At 47.4% G+C, this 20,258-nt stretch overlaps 5 protein-coding genes across 12 annotated transcripts; 4 read left to right on the top strand and 1 right to left on the bottom strand.

Moving 5' to 3' along the window:
* The first annotated feature begins 237 nt into the window (after window positions 1–237).
* atf4a (activating transcription factor 4a) lies at window positions 238–4,050 on the top strand. Its single transcript, XM_085912323.1, has 4 exons — window positions 238–391; window positions 1,231–1,392; window positions 1,594–1,854; window positions 2,619–4,050. The coding sequence occupies exons 2-4, from the start codon at window positions 1,353–1,355 to the stop codon at window positions 3,377–3,379; spliced, it is 1,062 nt and encodes a 353-aa protein (XP_085768449.1). The 5' UTR covers window positions 238–391; window positions 1,231–1,352; the 3' UTR covers window positions 3,380–4,050.
* Window positions 4,051–4,632: 582 nt separating this feature from the next.
* On the bottom strand, window positions 4,633–5,874 carry rps19bp1 (ribosomal protein S19 binding protein 1). Its single transcript, XM_085912326.1, has 4 exons — window positions 5,691–5,874; window positions 5,267–5,449; window positions 4,981–5,081; window positions 4,633–4,903 (listed from the first exon to the last, which is right to left on the bottom strand). Exons 1-4 carry the CDS (start codon window positions 5,839–5,841, stop codon window positions 4,730–4,732), a joined length of 609 nt encoding a protein of 202 aa, XP_085768452.1. The 5' UTR covers window positions 5,842–5,874; the 3' UTR covers window positions 4,633–4,729.
* Window positions 5,875–6,131: 257 nt separating this feature from the next.
* Window positions 6,132–12,573, top strand: LOC147057485 (uncharacterized). The gene is made up of 11 exons (XM_085912322.1): window positions 6,132–6,338; window positions 7,726–7,863; window positions 8,138–8,277; window positions 8,801–8,915; window positions 9,062–9,167; window positions 9,346–9,421; window positions 9,551–9,672; window positions 10,066–10,252; window positions 10,322–10,415; window positions 10,528–10,594; window positions 10,705–12,573. Exons 3-11 carry the CDS (start codon window positions 8,193–8,195, stop codon window positions 11,509–11,511), a joined length of 1,659 nt encoding a protein of 552 aa, XP_085768448.1. The 5' UTR covers window positions 6,132–6,338; window positions 7,726–7,863; window positions 8,138–8,192; the 3' UTR covers window positions 11,512–12,573.
* On the top strand, window positions 12,346–14,194 carry c1qtnf6b (C1q and TNF related 6b). 2 transcript variants are annotated; one of them, XM_085912325.1, is made up of 3 exons: window positions 12,346–12,399; window positions 13,088–13,283; window positions 13,602–14,194. In XM_085912325.1, exons 2-3 carry the CDS (start codon window positions 13,103–13,105, stop codon window positions 14,147–14,149), a joined length of 729 nt encoding a protein of 242 aa, XP_085768451.1. In that variant the 5' UTR covers window positions 12,346–12,399; window positions 13,088–13,102; the 3' UTR covers window positions 14,150–14,194. The 2 variants fall into 2 exon arrangements, with proteins under 2 accessions (XP_085768451.1, XP_085768450.1); XM_085912324.1 differs by lacking the exon at window positions 12,346–12,399 and having other exon boundaries at window positions 12,969–13,283.
* A 313-nt stretch (window positions 14,195–14,507) lies between these two features.
* On the top strand, window positions 14,508–19,001 carry LOC147057483 (monocyte to macrophage differentiation factor 2). 7 transcript variants are annotated; one of them, XM_085913039.1, is made up of 9 exons: window positions 14,508–14,668; window positions 15,188–15,251; window positions 15,327–15,432; window positions 17,447–17,528; window positions 17,817–17,977; window positions 18,064–18,138; window positions 18,217–18,318; window positions 18,396–18,465; window positions 18,653–19,001. In XM_085913039.1, the coding sequence occupies exons 3-9, from the start codon at window positions 15,419–15,421 to the stop codon at window positions 18,854–18,856; spliced, it is 708 nt and encodes a 235-aa protein (XP_085769165.1). In that variant the 5' UTR covers window positions 14,508–14,668; window positions 15,188–15,251; window positions 15,327–15,418; the 3' UTR covers window positions 18,857–19,001. The 7 variants fall into 7 exon arrangements, with proteins under 7 accessions (XP_085769165.1, XP_085769166.1, XP_085769163.1 ...); XM_085913040.1 differs by having other exon boundaries at window positions 15,183–15,251; XM_085913037.1 differs by lacking the exon at window positions 15,188–15,251.
* The last annotated feature ends 1,257 nt before the right edge of the window (window positions 19,002–20,258 follow it).

The following is a 20,258-nucleotide window of genomic DNA, read 5'->3' as shown; positions in this document are numbered from 1 at the left end:
GTCAACGCGCGTCCAACCACTCAAAAGACGGGAACAGCATAGGTACGCGTGTTTTGATTTACAGCACCGCCCGGTATTGTGAGAAAAGGCAGCTTTGACCAGGAAAACAAACAGCCGCCTTTCACCCGCGCTGCAATACTTCAACTCAAACGTTTCTTTGGCGGAAGGACACGCTTGGTAGTGCTTCGGTGCTATATAATTCGCCGCGGCACCGCTTGCGCTCAACATTCGATTCCTCGTTGGCTGCTCTAGTGTGTGCGTTTGAAGGGTCTCCGTTGGCAGCGATCAACCATCGACATGGCAGTTTAAAGGCGGGTGGCGGCAATCTGCGCAGCGGCATCAAACGGGCAGGGCATCGGCGAAGTGCACTGGCGATTTTTGGCAAAATGGCGTAAGTACACCTTATCTGTCCTTATATGTTGGCTTTTTGAAAGCCGAACAGGAAACCATACTTCAAGTCATCTTGTATAAGACTCCTACATAATCAGAAATGGTGTTTAAATTGGTTGTGTCTTGAGTTTGCTTGTGTTGGTTGATTATATCGACTGATATTATGTGAAAGGAGTCACGCACTGGGCGAGCCAAGTTTGTTCCCCAACGCGCTGCGTTTGGCTTGCTTGCTCAACTGTCCAACATGTCGGACAACTGAATTTGACAGTCATTCGTAAGAGCCGGCGTGTATGTCGACGCTGGGTTTTGTTTATGTACATGGAATAGTTGACAACGTGGCGTGGACAAAATGGCGCGTCGCGTAGTCAAGCCCCTTGGCGGACTACTTGACAGGAAAATGGCGGGGCCCCGCTTTCCCGGAGGGGGCGTGGTCACCGGACTCGACATGACCAAATTAGGAAATGTACTCCGATGGAACCAGGGCTGGCCTAAACGGCTTGGCGTCACGTGACGCCACATTGGATAACGATTGGCTCAAGTTCGACTCAACAGTTGAACGCCTTTAGTATGACGTGAAAGTGACACGAAATTTCCCCATTTTTGATGGGAGTTTTTTTTTGTTTTTTTTTTAAAGAAGCAAAATAGTCAATTGCATTGTCAAAGCAGCACACATTTGTGATTTGACACAATTATTTGTGTAACAATTTTACCCCACCAAAAATATGGAATGTGATTGACCCTCGAGCATCAAGTATTTCTGATGTACTATCAAAGCAGCGCAATAAAGTTGAATTTTCCATTCTGGCCTCGTGAAATGGACCTTTGTCATTTTGCCCGCAGGTCTCTCTTGGCAATTCCCGTCAGCTTTGCTGCAGTCGACAGCAGTACCGAACGTCCCGACTCGGGAACGTCCCCGCGCTCCGTCGTACCCGTCTTACAGCTGACCACACGTCGCCGCAGCCATGATGCTCGCATTGGAGGCCGTGGAGGCCCTGTGCTCAGGTGAGTGGGTGCCACGCAACAAATGTGGAATTGGAGGTCAACATCTCCACATGGCTTACAATCCAAGCCAGATGTCATGCAAAGAAGACTTTTGGATTGTTTGCTCTTTGGCCCGCGTTCAAATACTACGACCGCGTAACAGTCGAATGGCTCACGAAAGCCGTCGACGTGCCTTTGTTAACTGTCGAATGGGCTCCGCAGGGCCCTCATTTCTGATGGCTGACCCAATGGGGCCCCTTCTGGACCAAGATGACGAGGAAGCGCTTTCACCCTCCTCCTCGCTGGGGGGCGAGGTCCCGGGTTCGCCCCCCCTCTCGCTGTCCCTGTCTCCGTACCACACCTTGCTGTCGCCCCCCTCCCCCTCCTTCCTGGAAGACAAGGCGGGATCCGACGTGACCTCTCTGCCGTGGCTGGCCGCCGGCGACCTGCTCCAAGCCCACGTGGGAGCCGAGCACGCCCAAGGTGAGCTTGAGCTCGTATCATCTCTTGCTCGCTGAGAAATGACGTTTACAATGATACAGTTTGAAAAGACATGTCAAAATAGAATGAAAGTCCAAACTGTGTAGAAAGTGAAGTCTTCATAATAACCCAGAGGCATTACATTTTCTGAGGTGTTAAATGTGTTTATGGGTTTTGTTTGAAGGTATGAACACAACAAAAATTGTCATTCAAACATAATTGAGTGTTCAGGAAAAGGTTTTCAGCTTTTTACAGTCAAAGGAGTGGCACGGAACAAATCTGATTGCGGAGTGCAGAAACTGTCACAAACATTTGGCTCGCAAATCATCAAAACCATTGGCCGGGCGTGGCAGCATTGCTCTGTCGAGACCGGCCGGCCGAGCCGGTTTTTGCTGGCTCCCTCGCCGACGACATAAACGACCTTTCAAAATATAGTAGACGTGAGCGGCCGCTGCAAAGGGCCAATGCCAATCCGTTCGTGACTTTCTGGAGACTGAGTGACGTCATTTTCCACTTGGGCCAACCCATGAAATGCCGCTGCCAATTGTCACATGCGCCACTCGGTCACAAGAGCAACGTGCGGTCTAATGTGGGCGGAGCCTAACTCGGGATTCGGGAGGACAGCTCAACCGAACGGCATGATCTCATCGTCCCAAAAGTCAGCTAGCTTAATGTTACTGAATCATGTAAAAATGCCCCAACGGCATGATCCATAAATTGGGAACTGCACGAGAGGGAACTAAATCTAAACGTTGACCTGTCCGCAGACGACGCCTTCGCCGGCATGGACTGGATGTCGGAGAAGATCGACCTGAGCGACTTGGACCTGGAGTCGCTCATCGGCTCTTGCTCCTCGGACGAGCCCCCCGCATCCCCCGAGGACCTCATCGCGGCCCTCCGCTCCCACGTGGATCTGGACCTGGAGCCCCTCCACGCGGGCCCGGGGCATGAAAGCGACGGGCAGCCGGAGCCGCCCGCTGTCCCCGCCCAGGTGGTCATGGAGTCGGAGCCGCCCGCTGTCCCCGCCGAGGTGGTCATGAAGTCGGAGCCTTGCTCTCCAGGCCCGCCTCGCTCCCCGGGATTCTCCGAGAGCGAAGCCAAGTCGCCCCTCCCGCACGAGGTCTTCGTCAAAACAGCATCGCCGTTGTCCAGCGACTGCGACAGCGACTCCGGCATCGAGTCTTCCGGCGGCTCCCCCCGCGCCAAACCCTACGACAGACCCGAGCCCCCTCCCGGCTCCTCTTCGCCGTCCCCGAAAGCCAAAGTCAAGTCGGCGTCCGGCGCTCCCAAGGTGGTGGAGAAGAAGCTGAAGAAGATGGAGCAGAACAAGACGGCGGCCACGCGCTACCGCCAGAAAAAACGCGTGGAGCAAGAGCAGCTCAACGTGGAGTGCGAGGCCCTGGAGAGCAGGAACCGAGAGCTGGCCGAGCGTGCCGACGCCATCGGCCGAGAGATCCGGTACCTCAAGGACCTGATGGAGGAGGTCCGCAAACACCACCGTGGAAAGACCACCGCGGCCACCAAATAGGAAGACGACCGACGAAAGGGTCTCTACGTTAGGTGCTTTTGGTCTCCCGGCCGGTCTGCTGTTGGATCCCCAAACACAGTACTAAAAAAAAAAAAAATGAAATTCTGCTTTCACGTGGAGTTTCAAGATGAAAAGTTGGATTCCAAAAAAGTTAGGCCAAGCCCATTCATCTCTCAACGTTTAAGCATAGCTACGATTGGCTGCTTTTCCTATCAAAACCAATTTTTCCATTGAAAATGATTTTGAATGCCCAACATAAAAGTCAAAGTCCGCTTCATTGTCAATTTCTTCACCTGGCGTTGTTGATTCATTATCCTGTGAATCTAGCATCGCTAATTAACTAACTATAATCCCAGACAGCCACAAATTCCCCTTAGCAACCTTCTTCTCGTCCAGATAAGGGCCTCTAGTGGATTTCAGATTTTCTTAAGGCTTGCCTGCTTGCACACAATCTGTGTGTGCGTGTGTGTGTGACTCAGCAATTTAGGTAGCCGGCGCTTGATCTCTTTAGTTTCTATTGAATGCAATGTGTTGAAGTCCCGGGTAGTTACTGCCGTCTTTTCTTGGCTTGTACAAATGCTCTCTGTTGCGATTGGTTGTTGTTTTTTTCCAAATAAACTTTTCTCTGTCGCAACTATTTTCTAATAAACTTTACTTGTGTTAAGTCTCAAGCCATGTCTGGCTGGTGTTCATTGAACATGTTTTTCAGCTTCATCGGTTTACATGTAATAGTAGTTGCAATGTATTTTTTGGGAAAGAAGCTAAAACTAATACAAAAGTTATTCAAAGCATTTAAAAATAACTTTCAGTGCTCATGCGCTCACAATTGCAGGGCACCTGACTTGCACAAGCAAGCCAGCTTCACGAGCTCAAGGCCTCGTGGCCTACTTGAGGGCCCAAGTTAGAATTTAATGCAATTATGTCCGTCTGCGATCCCTCCTGCTCCTCAGATGACATTCAACATAGATTAGCAGCCCGTTTGGACACGCAATCATTTGTTTTTTTCCAATGTTCAATTTTTTTTCTTTTTCCACAACGTGTGTTGGAGTAACTTGAATGTTTTTACAAATGATTGCAAAATTTGAAGAAGCAAGATTTCTTGCTGCAAAAGATTTAGTACACCACCCCCTTGTGGCCAAATTTTGCTACTACACTATTTTCTTTTTGGCTGGATTGCAAACTTTCAGAATTTCCAGTTTCTGGATATGGCCGCATTATATGTCATCTCTGGTGTGCCTGCTCACCCATCGAGTAACCAGTGAAAAGTTTTTTCATATTTTGCATTAGACAAGAATTTTTTAATAAAGGCAAGTTGAAAAATGTGAACAAAGTTTGGACTCTCGCCAAATATCAAAAAGATCTTCGGGAAGGAGCATTTTTCTTTTCTTCCACAGTTCTGCCAAAATATTCTTTCTGGAACTGCTGGAACTCCTCCTCGGTGAAAACCGACGGGGGCGCCTCTTTGGGTTTTGGAGGTCGGTCGGGGCGATCCCGGGATCGTCTTCCCGTGTTGTAGTTCTGGATCTGAGTGTCACACGGACCACATGCTCATTCATTCTTGCATTTTCGAAACAGAAATGTATCGAGAATATTCAGCTCACTTTCAGTGTGTGCGATTCGGCCACTTCCAAGTTGGTTTTCATGAAGTATTGAAGGTTATTGGTCTTCAACTGACTTTTGTCCTTTGTCTTCCTGATCTCATCTGTAAGCAGAAACGAGCTCATTTAATTCTTGCCCACAAGGAAAATGGCGCAAATCTAGAAGAGGCTGAAAAATGTCTAGGCCAAAAGTAGCATTTGAACTGTCTTCCAAATTGAATTGGAAAATGCTTTTCAAATCATATTGGCCATGCGCACATGAATTAGCCTTCCATAAGACCATACTGACCCAGGGCACACTTGATCAGCTTGTCCTTGACCGTCGCTTTGCTCTTGCCGGGCCCGAGTCGCCCCTGCAGCCGCTTCACCTGGCGGGTGACGCCCTGGCGGTTGGTGCCCACCAGCGCCTTTGCCGCTGCCGTATTGGGCGTCCTCGCGTGCTGCTGCTGCTTTTTCTTCTTCGCATTTCCATCTGGCAGGAAACACAGCAGCGCAGAGGTCAATTTTCCACTGCCCCAAACTGGTGGCTACTCCACGCATACGTCACAAAGTAGCCGGATCCGACAGAAACGGCTCCATGAAGCATTTAAGGCTTCATTTTCTTTACAATCTAAATACAGCTTCGACGGGAAGACGTAGTTTGTGTTTAAGCATCTCGGCGTGGTTCCGACAGTTTGCGGCTAACGTTAGCCGGCTAGCCATCGAATGCGTACCTATGTCGTTACTTAGCAGCTCGAGTCCTCTTCTGACCAGCGAGGCGGACATCTCGAGCGTTTTGCTTGCCAAGAAATCGAAATCGGAACGGTTCAAACGACGAAACACGCATGAAGGCGTCAACGTGTGAGGGAGGGTTCGTGTCAACATCCGGTTGGCGAATAGTGTGCCCCTAATCGGGCGGAACAAAAATGCAATGCAAAGGTTCCGATTTAGATACCACACGGAATACTAAGATTATTAACACTAGTGCTAAAATGATGTTCATGATAATTTTTTTTTTTTTTGGGGGGGGGTGAATAGTTTTAAATATCTGATTTTAAATATTTGATTTTAAATATCAGTTTTTATTTTCTATGTATTGCAGCCTTAACATGACCCTTTACTGCTCATGTAATGTATATATTTGGAGAATTTGGACAATCAAACAAGGTCTCAAAAATAGTTTGATTAGTTGTGCATTCATTGTTTATTGTTGAACCGTTTTTTCTTTTGACAATATGAAAAAGAAAATTCCATTGTGTGGGGGGGACAGCCCCTTGTGGGCGTGGTCATAACGGTGCCGCCCACTTTTCATCATCTCCCCTCCATCACTCAGTGACTAATAGACATCATTTCAGTACTTCAATGTGAGTTCTGCTAAATCGGTAAGTTTCAATGTGTTTCTTGACCTTTATAAGTTTCTACACTGTCAGAAGTGAAAGTTTCTATTATATATATATATATATATATATATATATATATATATATATATATATATATATATATATATATATATATATATATATATATATATATATATATATATATATATAATTATTATATATATATATATATTTGTTTCTATACATATGTGTTTTTTGAAAATACACATTACAACATAAGACAAAGATATTGACATTCAAACATGATACTTAATCAAACTTTGGCAGATTTTTCTCTGGCTAGTATTGTAAATAATGAAGGACACGGGAACACCAAACAGTCAAATGCTTTTATTGATTCTATGATTTATTTTTCTTTATTTTGATTGGAAATGGATTTGCCTGTCTTTTGAGCATATTTAGCATGCGCGTTCATTCACTTGTGTTTGGACAACATTGACGAAACACACGCTTGCTTGAAAGAAGCTGAAAAGATAAGAGAGATAAGAAAGAGCATGTTGGCTGTCTCGTTGCTCCGTTTGGACTTTCCCCTTGCTCGCTGGCGGTTAGCGTGAGATGGAAACCGGCCGGTGTGAAGTATAGGCGGCGCGGTGCGGCGCGGTGCGGTGCGGTGCGGGGGGGCGGGGGGCAACGTGACGCCACCGCAAGTCACCACTTCCTGCCTCTGACTGACACGAAAGTCAGCGCTGCCTTTAAAGAACGAGAAGGTGTGACAGAACGACTACTAAAATAGAGGTGTGTGTTGTGATTTGCCCTGTGATTTACTTATTTATTATTATTTTACTCACATATTGTTAGGGCTCAGATCGTCACGCCAACCCCCCCCCCCCCCCCATGCATAAGTACAGAGGCGCTAGTGAGCGACGTGCGCCATCTAGTGGTGAATGCTGTTATCACAACTTCAAACTGATCAGCGAGAGGAAACAAACCCCACAGATGTATTTTAAAATTAAAAAGAAGCGAAGCTTTGCAAGCGCCATGCGGCCAGACAAGACGGGGGAAGTGAGAGCGACAGAAACGGCTCACTTTGAAAGTGGGAATCAAACCGGGAACACGTTGGAGGGCGGACTTGCGAGGCCGTGCGTGACTGCCCTGAAACCAACGGAAGCCACTAATAGAACATACTGACCTGTTTTTTTTTTTGCTAGTTTTTTTTTTTTTTTACCTGAACCACAAAAACAATTAAATGTGGCTCGTGACTTCCGCTCAACAGAGAAAAAAAAAAAAAAAAAAGCCAGCAAAAAGCACCCACGCCTAGAAAGTTACGTTTTCATCACAATTGTAATCTCGCGTTGGCGGCAACTATCACTATCTGTCCATCCAGAGTTCTATGTACTTTGACTTTATTTAAGTTTGCCGTTGCTTTCAGCGACCGCCTGCAAATCAATTGAGCGACTGTTCCGTCCGTCCGTCCGTCCGTCCAGTTTGGTCCGACCCTGATGAGGCTTGTCTTGTTCGCCATGACATCTGATGGAAAAAAAAGGATGCTGCGCTGCTTCCATGACAGGTCAGGCTTTAAAATGAGGGAATATTAGCAATGCTTTTTTTTCTCTCTCTCTGGGATTTGGTCCACAATTATGGATATTTGAATTTTATTCTGTCATTTTGAAATGGAATTTGGTTGTCATTGAATGGTTGTGCACTTTTTCAAATAGAAAGCCAATTGGTGTCATTTATTAGATCTGTTCAAAAAGAAATAAATCAAAGCACCTCACAGGTGAATCGCAAAAACGATCACTTCCACTTCTGTTTTTCCACGGTGTGTGTGTGTGCGTGGCCAGATTGAAGAGGAGGAAGCAGTGAGTTCCACATGCCGCATCCAAAAGTGAGCCAAGCATGAGGAGCACTTTTGTCGTTGTCGTTCTTTTGTCGCTTGGGCTCGCCGCCGCCGCCCTAAATTGTTCCGAACAGCAACACGGCAGTAAGTTGGAGCCTTTCTCTACTTGTCTTTGTTTGCATTAATCATGAATCAAAGGCTAGTCGAGTTTACAAAATTGCTGCCAAGATGAGTTTCATTGAGCCATGGTAACATTTAGCGCAGTTCCAAAAGTCGAATGATAAAATTGGGCATAAATAAACTCTTCTAAAAGAGGAAAATGATTTGACTTCAAAGTTGAACACAACTAAACTGCACTTGGTGAATAAGATCATTGAATCAACTGACACATTCGAGACAGTTTGAACATTATTTTTGTTTGGTGATTCTTTTGCATGCCACTAGGGGGAGCCCACACCCATGCACGCACACTTTGGGGAACGTGCCGACGCTTTGCGTGTTTCAGTGGACTGTACAACCATTTTATTTTGTTTTGACTTGTAGGAAATTCAAAAAAATTTTCTCATGTAAAGTATTTGTTAAGTGCAAGATCAAACGTTGAAAAAAATGGCTGTAAACATTTTGAAAGCGTTTTCATGGTAACAAAAATGTTTTTTGTTCCTTTTAGGGCTGATCTGCTTCAACGACTACAATCGAACCATCACGTGCGTGTGGAACAGCTCAGACGCGCTTATGGGCGCGGCGTGCAGCCTCCACGCCCAAAGGATCAATCATCAGAAGGAGTAAGAAACAAGCGTCTCCCATTGGCAATGAAACGGCATTTTTCTACTTCATACAGAGCACTTTGCAACCTCCAAGCGTGTAGGTTGCAAGTTAGGACTTCAAGGTTTTCAAATGTTTTCAAGCCTTTGCCTCGTTGTGATTTCAGGCAACGGCGATACAAGTCCGAGTGTGTTCTCGGGCCGCCGCCGCCGGCCGCGCGGACGCCTTCCTTACTGCGGACGTGCTCGCTGGTCTTCATCAGAGACTGCATTGTGAGTCACCACACTGTTGAAACGTGTTCAAAGGCTCCATTGAGACAAAAGTAGTGATTTGGTGCCATTGCGTGGCAACTTGCTTCTAAGGCAAGGTTGTTTTGAAACAAAAGTAGTGCTTGTTGCGCCCGGCTGCATTATTTGATTGAAATGTGTCATTCCACGCCCGCACGCTCAGTTTCAGGGCAACCACGTACTGAAAGTCCACATCAACTGCTCTGACGTGGAGATGCTCTACAAGCCGGCCTGCCACGGTGAGTCCAAAATATCCAGTCCAGCCCTAATTGGTGGCCATAATAATGGTGTTAGCCACTTTACGCTAGCTGCTACTATTCCCACTGGCTTTTTTTCCTCCTTCCTTCCTTCCTTTGTTTTGTTTTCAGTGAAACTACCTCCTCCGGGCAAGGCTGAAATAAACCAGAGCAGTATTTCCTGGGCGAAGGCCTACCAGCGCTGGTCGCACAATTTCCAGCTGGAGTGGAAGCTGGCGGGCCAGCCGTGGAATGTGTGTAACTGACTCACACGCTTGTCCCAACACACACATTCAAGTACTGCTAGTGAGCGCTACTGCTACCGTACATTGCAAGAAGCTCAACTTCAATCAAACTTTCACTGTCTTAAAAAATAAGAAATAATTTCAGTCATATTTCTCTTTTTCTTTCTAAAAAGAAATCTGCCTTTTGCCTTTCAAAATAACATTTGATTTCAGTCCTGACTTTTTTCTTTGTTATACCATTTTGTTGTTTTCTTTCTTTCTTTCTTTCTTTCTTTCTTTCTTTTTTGGAAAGTGCCCCCACAATGCTCTGATATTTTCCCTCCCCTAGAAATTTGTTTTTAATATGCTGACTTTTTTCTTTCAAAATACACAAGGGTCAAAATAAACGTTTGCCTCCACCAGGGGGCGTCAGTGCACAGCGAGCCGCTGTCCCAGCTGCGTTTGGAGCGGTTGAGGCGAGGGGCGGCGTACGAGGCGCGCCTTCGGGTGAGGCCTTCGGACGAGAATGAGGTGGAGTCGCTGTGGAGCGACTGGAGCCCTGTCGTGCGCTGGACGTCGGATGTGGGCAAGGACGCAGCGCCACCTGCTGGTGGGTTGCACTTCTCCACACTCGCGCTCCAAAAGTCAATTGATTCCAAAGTTGTCTTGTCGTTGACAGTCTCCTTGCCGTTGGTTTTGGGGGTGACCATCTCAGGCACCGCCTTTGCCGTCTTTCTGGCTCTTCTGCTCTTCAGGACGGACAAGACCAACTGGTAGGCCGTGGTGGTGCAAATACTTTTGGAAAAAAAAAAAACATTCTAAATATATTTATTTATTTATTTATTTATTTATTTATTTACTTATTTATTTATTTATTTATTTTAGGCTTTACGTCTTCAAGAAGATTCGAGGTCCACTGCTCCCAGACCCGGGAAAGTCCTTCCTGCACAACGTAAGTTTGCCTTCTGGATGGCTCCTCCGCCATGCCATGGATTCCCGCCACCTTGCGCAATAGGAAAAAAAATCAAAGAAATAAAGTCCCCGACTTTGCTCTTTTTCCAGAAGTGGGAAAGGCCTCCTTTCAGCATTGAGAACTTGCACTTCTTCCTGCAGCCTGTGGACATCCTTGCCGTGATTTCCGCAGAAGGTCCCGTAGACCGTGAAGATCCCCGAGACCCTCTGTATCCCGGAGGCTCCAGGGACCTTGCTCATCCAAAAGCTCTTCTGGAGAAGATGATGATGATGATGAAGACCACCACAGTTGGCTTTCCCCCCCTCATGGACTTCCAGCTGTGTCCTCCTCCCAATCCTGTAGCCCCACTCACTTTGAACAACCTGAAAGCGTGTGCGGCCGACGACCCCTACGGCCCCACGGACGGGCAGATGAAACTCCTCCTGGAAGCTCCCGGAGGGTTCTCCCGGGGCGGCGGCGAGGTGATGCCAGTTATTTCAGACTATGAGAAGGTCGAGAGTGAACATTTAGAAGAGACGGGTGGTAAATGCCAAGGTGAAGGACGATTTCCCTTTGAAGAGATTTCCCTCAAAGACTCCATTCAGGTGAGTTTGGACTACGAGCACTTTGGGACGCTGGGCCACCACGACGGGCCCGAACTCCCCAGTTCCGATTCTGGCATCGGCGGCGTGGCCGAGGAGCACGGAGGCCCCGAGGAGAGCTTCGAGGACGAGGAGGAGCGAGCCCCCTCGGTCCACCGTCCTCCCGGGTGTGAGTCCTCTATGGGTTTCCGTGGTCCAATTCTGGAGAGTCTCCAAGCTCTCATGCTGGATGCAGCAGACTTGGATTATGGATCAGTGGAACCGTCCAGTGGTGGTTATATGTCCCTTTGTCCTCAGGATCACGTCACAAGCTGAAGGACATTTCTGGTGGGAGCGAGCGGGAACATCAATCATTGAAGCATTAATATGCTGAACAAATTCTGCCTGTGATTTTCCTCAATGTGCCGCTGCTGCTTCATCACTTTTTTGTTTTCTTTTTTGACAGCCTGCAGATGGTTTTAATGAAGACAGTGAAAGTAGAGACAAGTGATATTTTCCACAGAAGCTGATGTGGAAAATAGGCCAAGACAAGACCGTGTTTTGCTAAGTACGGATTTATTTTGGGCTGGGGAAACGCTTGCTCTTATATAACTTGCTGGCACACTTTCAAAAGTGCAACTTCAAATGAAAATACATGAACTGTAGTTACGAGGCTGCATTTTTCATATTTTTTTTTTTTTTCCTCCTCCAAAAATGTTTCAAGAAAACGTCCTATTATCCCTGTCTTATCTTGTGGTCCGGGTGGTTTAGTGGTTAGACTGGGAGGAGGTTTTGAGAGGGTGCTCACCAAGTCCGGCAGGAAGTGGACAAGAAGCAAAACCATTATAGAAGAAAAAGGAAAAAAAAAAACAGATTGCCTTCCTTTCCTCCTTGCGCGGCTTAGTGTAAACAGCACGAGACAAAAATCAACGTTTGTGTGCGCTTTGCAGTTGAATGTATTTTTTTTTAAATGCCATTATTTTTTATTCCTTGATGAACTAGGATGATTATGATTAAAAAAAAAAAGATTTTCGAATGAGAATGACGGAGGGAAGCTGGAAGAGCCTCTGCAATGGTTGTGTGCGTGTGCACGCGCATGTGCGTGTAATTGTGTGCGCGTAGGACAAAGAGGCTGAGACTTTGCTCTCAGTTGTTCCTCTTCGAAGTGGAGCGCCAGAACTCCTTTGTTCCCCCTCTTCCTCTTTTTCTTGGTGTGCTGAAAAGGTAAGACCCCCCCCCCCCCCCCCACACACACACCTAAAAAGTCGTTTGGTGCGCGTGCATGTACATATCTCTTATTTAGTGCACGCGAACGCGCGTGCGCGCTCTCGAGCGTAGGTGGGGGTTTTGCTCTGGCGTGTATACGTGGCCAAAGTGATGTTAGTTGATGCTAGCTTCGCGGGGGGGTTGAAGCGGACGGTGACGTCACGCTTGTGCAGGCGCATGACTTGATATGAATGGAACATCTGCACACTTTTCTTTCCAATCTGCTTGAATTATTCGAACTTCAAATACTGTGTGTGTGTGTGGGGGGGGGGGGACACACAAGCAAGTCAAAATACATATAGTTGAATACAAATGTGTCATTTGTTTTTGAAACTATTTCTATGATATCAATGATTGTTTGTCCATTTTAATTTGAAGCGCAATTATTATTTTTTTCACTAAAACGGACTAATTGGTGCAGAAATGAAGCCAATGCGTCCGTTCTTGTGTTTCTTTATGTGTTTCTTTTGAAAACATGTGCATTCGCTTGAAATGTTTCGCACATGGTTTGCGTTACGTAAGTCGACGGACAAACTGGAAAAACGATATAGGACGGACGGAGGCCGGGAAATCCCACCCTGAGTCGGAAAGGATGTTTCGTCATTTGGTCGGTCCGGATGGCGACCCACCCGGCTTGTGTCCGCAGGTGCGCTGGTCCAACATGAGGTCCCTTTTGAGCTTTTTGTTCCTGCTGCCGCTGGCGTGCTGCCTCCCGTCGCCATCGCGGCCGGCGGCCTCGCGCTACTGCCGCCGATGCTGCGACCACCTGGATCCTCAGGCCTCGGCCCCCCCCTACCGGCTCCCCGAGGTCCGCACCGTGGTCAACGTGACCATCCTGAAAGGTAAGAGCGAGCCAAAAGCGCCGCCGTTTTGATGGCGTCAAGCATAAAGTTAATGCGCCTTACAAAAACAACTGAACTAGTAGTTTGAGACGGAAACAATTGTTGGAACTATTTTGGGCCCACCACAAACTCACCGGAGCAGCCATAAAACGGAAGGAGGAGGCGGGGCCTGCGTGGGGCATTCTGGCAATTGTTTTCCATTGTGTTGAAACAAGAAACGTGAAGCCTAAAATGGTTTCTTGGGGTTCGGGTCGCAGCTTAAAATAAAGGTCAAAAGGTGACGGCAAATGAAAATGTCCTCATTCTGCTTTGTCGCAGGCGATAAAGGCGACAGAGGGGACAAAGGCACGCCCGGCAAGCCCGGCGCCGAAGGCCTCTCGGGTCCGCCGGGAGCGGCGGGCCCCCAGGGCAGCAAGGGCCAAGCGGGCTCCCCGGGGGACCCCTGCAAGAACCCGCGGTCCGCCTTCTCGGTGGGCCGCCGCAAGTCCCTGCACAGCGTGGACTACTACCAGCCGCTGGTGTTCGACACGGTTTTCGTCAACCTGCACGAGCACTTCAACATGTTCAAGGGCAAGTTCTACTGCTACGTGCCCGGCGTCTACTTGTTCAACCTCAACGTCCACACCTGGAACTTCAAGGAGACTTACATGCACCTGATGCACAACCAGGAGCAGCAGGTCATCCTGTACGCGCAGCCCAGCGAGCGCTCCATCATGCAGAGCCAGAGCGTCATGATGGACCTGCAGCCGGGCGACGAGGTCTGGGTGCGCCTCTACAAGCGCCAACGCGACAACGCCGTCTACGGGGACGACGTGGACGTCTACATCACCTTCAACGGGTATCTGGTGGCCCCCGCCGGACAGTGAGACGCCCCGAAGCTTAAATGGTCTTTCGTGATGACGTCATCGATCGATCAGATCCAATCTTTATATTAGATGTATTCTATTTTTTTGTTACGTTGTTGAAAAATGTATAAAACGAAAAATAATATGCGATTATTCAAAAGTCTACACAAAATACAAATGTCGCAAAAGCTATGAAATGTTTTTTTTCTTCCTTCAGACAATATTCTGTATTATTTATGAGTCGCGTCTTTCCGCTTTTCACCGCTAGATGGCAATGTCGACCCATTTGCTGTGAAACGTACGTCAAGATAACAAGTCATTTATTGATTATCTGAGGTCTTACGAAATGCCTTTCAATGCCATTTTAAAGAGGACTCAAGCGAGTTTGGGGGGTTGCGAACTCCGCACTCCATTTCACAAGGTGACGGTAATGCGCTTCATGTTGTTTGCCAAAGGCCATAAAACATAAGTAGAAGAAGAAAAAACATGGCTCCGGCCGTAAACTCAACAATCGGGGCTTGTAAATCTTGGCGGAATGAAGTAAGTAGTCGTATGGTTATCCTGTTTCCCCCCCGTAATTTGTCTTTTATTCTAAATGCGTTCATGGTTTTATTCTGTTGTTTATTTATATTTTGTACACTTTGACTTAGTATTAATATTGCGGTGTTCGTTTTTTTTATGGTCAACTCGCTAGTCAATTGGAATGACCACCGATGTGATTATTATTACTATCATCATTATGAGTATTGTATTTTATTCCTCGCACTTATTTTGTCCCAAATTCACTTTGAACTCATTCGAGAGCAAGCACAAGTGCAGTGGAAAAATTCAGATCTACTCTTGTTCAAATTTTTGCCAATCTCATTATGAAAAACTGGGTTAAGGTAGAGCGTTAAACGGGGAAGAAACTCAGCGCCATTTTTTTTTTTTTACTGTTATGGTAAAGCAAGGCCAATGAAAAATCACCAACTTCACCCAAACCAAATTTTGCAAACGCACATTATGAGATCGAATTGGTGCGTCACTTCTGCTGTTCCCGTCTTGGCCACCTGAGAGCAGACTCTCTCCACAGAGCTCCGGAGGCTCAGCTCGTGTCTAAAAATATGACGGTGGGATGCTCCTGGTGAGACGATGACGTGAGCCATGACGTCACCAGAGCCCCCATCCTCCTCCCATGCCTCCTCCTTCTTCCATCCAGCGGCATCGCCAAGCTCTCAGGCCGACAGGAGTGCACCCAAGGCGGCCGCCGTCGTGTCCGTGCTGTCAACTGTTGATTACCGGCCGACGTCAATGACTCTTGGAAGGTAAGCGGATGTCGTTTGATTGGCTTGTTTTGAGGGGTGGGGGCGTAGGGGGAGGGAGGCTTGCTTTCTCCGTTGCTTGTCTTGACCATGTCGCTGAGCAACCGCTCCGGTGACAGATGATGAGAAGGAGCTGGCTGGCTTGCTGGCTGACTTGCTTGCTGGCTTGCTGGCTTGCTGGCTTGCTGGCTTGCTGGCTGGCTGGCTGGCTGGCTTGCTGGCTGGCTGGAGGATGAGGAGAGAACAAATGGTTGGATCAGCCAGCATTGAAAAACAAAAGTTGTTTCTCACACTTATTGGCAAGGTCGACGGTATTTTGCACTTTGTCGGCTATCGTGGTTGCTTTGATTGTCAACAAATTGTGTTTCTATGAATAATGTCACTTTTACGAAATGCATCTCCATGGAACAAAACAACGTACCAATGTAAAGGTTTTAGCAATCCGAGTTGGATTACCAAATTCACATTTTGCATGGAACGTTAGTGATGATTGTTAACCTATGTTTGGAATATTTTGACCAACCGTGCTTGTTGATATATACATATATATCATAAATAATATCAAATAAAAATGATTGACATCGTTTTTACATTATTTGAATAAAAACACTCACTCTCATTTAGACCTGTAACCAAAATCTAAAAGACAAACCAAAAACACCAATCAAGTATGAGATTGAATTTCAAAAATATATATGTATTTTATGTCTGTTCCGTTCTCATTGTTTTTTTATCATAATTTTATGATTTATTTATATGTATATTTCATGTCCATTACTAAACACTCTTATTATTTGTCTGTGAATAGGATCCAGTAGCCTGCATGCTCCAAAACCACAAGCACTAATTTGTATCATGAATAATACAAAGGGGCACCGAGTTGCTGCGTGCTTGTCAATAGCTTGTGTACCTAATCAAATGACATGGCAAAAGCTCCACTTTCTCACCGCTAAGTGGGCTTGCTTGCGAGTCCTTGAGTCATCATCATCGTTCTCCTCCTCCTCCTCCTCCTCATCACCACAATGCGCGCGGCTGACTGGCCCGTGGCCTGCCTGCCTGCTCATTAGCAGCCATCTTGATGGAGTGAGCGCTTAGCGGGGCTCGCCGAAGCGCTGCCGCCACGCACACACGCAAGCGCTCGCAGACAACCTGCCCGTTTTTTTTTTTTTAGCTTGTTTCTGGGCCAGGTCACTTTGTATTCATAAAAGCTGCCGTGAAGTGGGAGAGACGGCAAGCATCAATCCAGATACCGAGATACTTGAAAAGCAGGCCTGAACCATCTGGCAAAATAAAGCAAGAGCAATGTTTTTTTTTGGGGGGGGGGGGGGCAATACTTTTGAATCAAGACAAGCAAAAAAGATTCTTTATGACAGTATGAGATTCATTTGGAATCAACGTTTGACAATGTTTGACACTCGCTTGAAATGATTGACGTGTTGGAAACGTCCAAAAAAACAAACCAAAAAAAACAATAATAACGCTCATTTCGTTTGTTTCTAAGCAGTAAAAAAAAATTGTAATGTGTTATGAAAGCGACATGATCGGCCTCTGCAGAACACAAGGTGCTCCGCGTGCGCGCGCGCGTGTGCGCGTGTCGACCATCTTTGCATCGTCTTGATTAAATGACGAGAAGCAGAAAGCAAGACGGAAGAAGAGAATGTTTTTTCCTCCCCTTTGCTGGGTGGTTTCCATGGCGACGGTGACATCACTCGGCTTCCCGCCTCCTCTTGTTTGGGCTTCCCTGCATAAGATGCTCGGCGGTTCTTCCCCGTCGTCTCCGTCCTCCGCTGTTGCCTAGCAACGGCAGTCATTTCACGGCAACAAGCGCGCGCGACGGTCGGTCGCTAGGCAACAAGGTGCCGTCAGTTTTCCAAAACGCCTCGTCGCCTACGCGTGTTGACCTTTTTTTTTTTTTACAGCCGATGTTGTCGAAATCATTTTTATAATCGACATTTTGTTTTGCTTTCCTCTTTTTGTGTGAGGATTTCATGTGATTGTCGGTTGTTCTACTTTTCAGGTTTATGAACAAGCGTGTTCCTTCTAACAAGAGATACCAGCCCACGGACTACGAGCACGCAGCCAACTGCGCCACGCATGCGGTAAAAGGCGCGTGCGTGCGCGCGCGCTCGTGATCGTAAATGTTAACGGCGGGCTGTAAGTCACATGCCAAGGCAGCAGGTGGCAGTATAGCACAACTGATACAAGTAGCTGCAAGTCGGACAGACGTCAATTCAGCTCATCCCAAACTTGAAGAATTTGTGCGGACAGATAGTTTTCCAAATAGACTCGCTCATTTGTTTTTGAATGAAATATTTAATGGATCCAAAGTTGAATATTTGCTCGTTTACAGTGCAGCCTTGACGAACAAGTCACGCTTGTTTTGCTAGTTATGGATCATTCCGAGCCTACTGGGCAGCTCGCTGCTGCACTTCCAGTCGGGGGACCAATGGGAGCGCGTGTCAGCCTGGGTCTACGGAGCCGGACTCAGTTCGCTCTTCACGGTCTCAACGCTCTTCCACAGCGTGGCCTGGAAGAAGAGCCACCTTCGGTACACGTGCGCGCAGAATTTAGAAAATAAAAAAAAAAGCAGAATGTGCAGCAACCGCTCGTGTGTGTGTGTGTGTTGCTGTTCAGGGACATGGAGCAGTGTTTCCACATGTGTGACAGGATGGTGATCTACTTGTTCATCGCGGCCTCCTACGCCCCCTGGTGAGAGGCACGCGTCAGTGCGCGCGCGTGCACCAGGTCAGGTTTGCGGCTGGCTGGCTGACACTTTGCACCCGGCAGGCTGAACCTGAGGGAGCTTGGACCTTGGGCGAGCCACATGCGCTGGCTGGTGTGGGTGATGGCGCTGTCAGGGACCACCTACGTCTTCTTCTTCCACGAGAGGTCCATCATCCATTTTTTTTTTTTGATTTCTTCTTCGGGTCTCATCAATTTCATGATGTTGCCGGTATCTGCGGCAGGTACAAGATCGTGGAGCTGATCTGCTACACGGTGATGGGCCTCTTCCCCGCCTTGGTCATCCTCTCCATGGTGAGCGCTTCTATCGTGACGGGCGTTCAATTCGATCGCGGCCAATTGATCGGACAAGTGCGCTTAATGTGAAAGCAAATCGGTCGAATCCACCAATACGGTCCATCGAATCCATCCACGCGGCGGGAGAGTCCAAGGAAATTTCTGACGGCTTTCCCTGGTGTTGCGGCTCCACCCACCCACCCAGCCGGAGCAGGCGGGCCTGCGCGAGCTGCTGCTGGGCGGCGCCCTCTACTGCCTGGGCATGGTGTTCTTCAAGAGCGACGGCATCGTGCCCTTCGCCCACGCCATCTGGCATCTCTTTGTGGCCATGGGCGCCGCCGTGCACTACTACGCCATCTGGAAGTACCTCTACGCCGGGGCCGCCAACCCCGTGCGCACCTCCAGATGACGGACTCGGGGGGAGATGCCGCCGCGCACGTCCGCCGTCTTTCCGCGTCAAATGTTTACATTCGGCCCAATGGAGGCGCTTCTCGTTCTTCTGGCGGCGGTGCGAGGTGTGTTTGAAATCTCGACATCATTTGTTTGAATGGATTATTTTGACCGGCTGTGATTATTTGGATGGTGTATGGCAGTCAGTAATCAGGACTCATTTGAACGACGACTGTAACACGTGAGCAATGGTGACGTGGACTCTCTTTTCATTTCTGGTTTTAATCACGACTGACTGGCGAGAACCGATTCCGTTTTTCTTCTCTCGGTTTCCAGTGACCGGGACTAATTGCACGACATCTCCTTCTTTTCTCTTTTACCTCTCGATGATTTCTGGTTGTTGGTGAGTGGCGAAGAGCTTTGAGGAGCATTGTAGTAAATCTTTATGGCAGATGTGACTTGTTTGATGATTTTCGTGGTTGCTTTTAATGGTAGCTGCTTATTGTGGCGTTCCAGTACTGTACCAAAAGGCCGACATGAGGTCGTGCGGTAGATTTGATCAAATGTTGTGGATGATTTCTATTGGTTGTGCTTCCTTCTATTGTGTGCTTGTCATAAGAAAGTGGCAAGGAGCAAAGGCATCCATTATTACGCTTTGTGGATGACTTGAATTTTTTGGTGCAATGTATCCGTTTATCGTGACTACTTGATGGGGATCCATCAACTCGATAAGAATGATATCACTTGAGCAAATACTTTATGGATTATTTCTAGTTACTCGCTTTTATTTCTGTTGTGCAAAATGGCAACCCAGAGTGTGCCGTGACTGACATTGTAAAGTACGAGACAATCTGATTCTTTCTACTGGTTCTATTTATTCATCAATAGTTTCATTCATTATGGGACACACCGGTGCTGAGTCTGACGTTCTTTTTTTGATTCGAGAATCAACCAATGGTGGCGTGACAGACACGTGTGCCATTTTTTTTTTTTTTTTTGGGTAGTTGAGAGCCAGTGCGCTTTGGCATCTGTCATCTTTTGCTATTTCAAATACGAGAGCTTTGTATGTGCGAGTGTTTGTTGTTACTGTCATTTTGCTTTTATGGCCATTTATGAATGGGCCATGATTGTTTTTAAAATTCCGACCGTGATTGGACTATATTTCTATTCATGGAGCGTTTTTTTTCAGCTTGGCGCTTCCCTTCCCAATTGACCATGTGACACGCATGTAGGTCACATTTGATTTTTGTCACTTTTTTGGTAGAAATGGACACTGCCAGCCAGATGTTGCGTTCTTACTGCCACAAGTGACGGCACGGGTCAAGAGCAAAGGTTTCAATCTGTTTGCCGGAGGTCTTCTCATACTTTTGGCGTGCCGTTCACGCGCCGAATGTGAACGCAAAGCCAATCGACGTGTTTTT

The sequence above is a fragment of the Syngnathus leptorhynchus genome, chromosome 5 (assembly GCF_054491065.1).
Source record: "Syngnathus leptorhynchus isolate UIUO chromosome 5, UIUO_Slep, whole genome shotgun sequence".
In the NCBI taxonomy this organism is placed as follows: domain Eukaryota; kingdom Metazoa; phylum Chordata; class Actinopteri; order Syngnathiformes; family Syngnathidae; genus Syngnathus; species Syngnathus leptorhynchus.
This window is presented reverse-complemented; position numbering and strand designations above follow the sequence as displayed.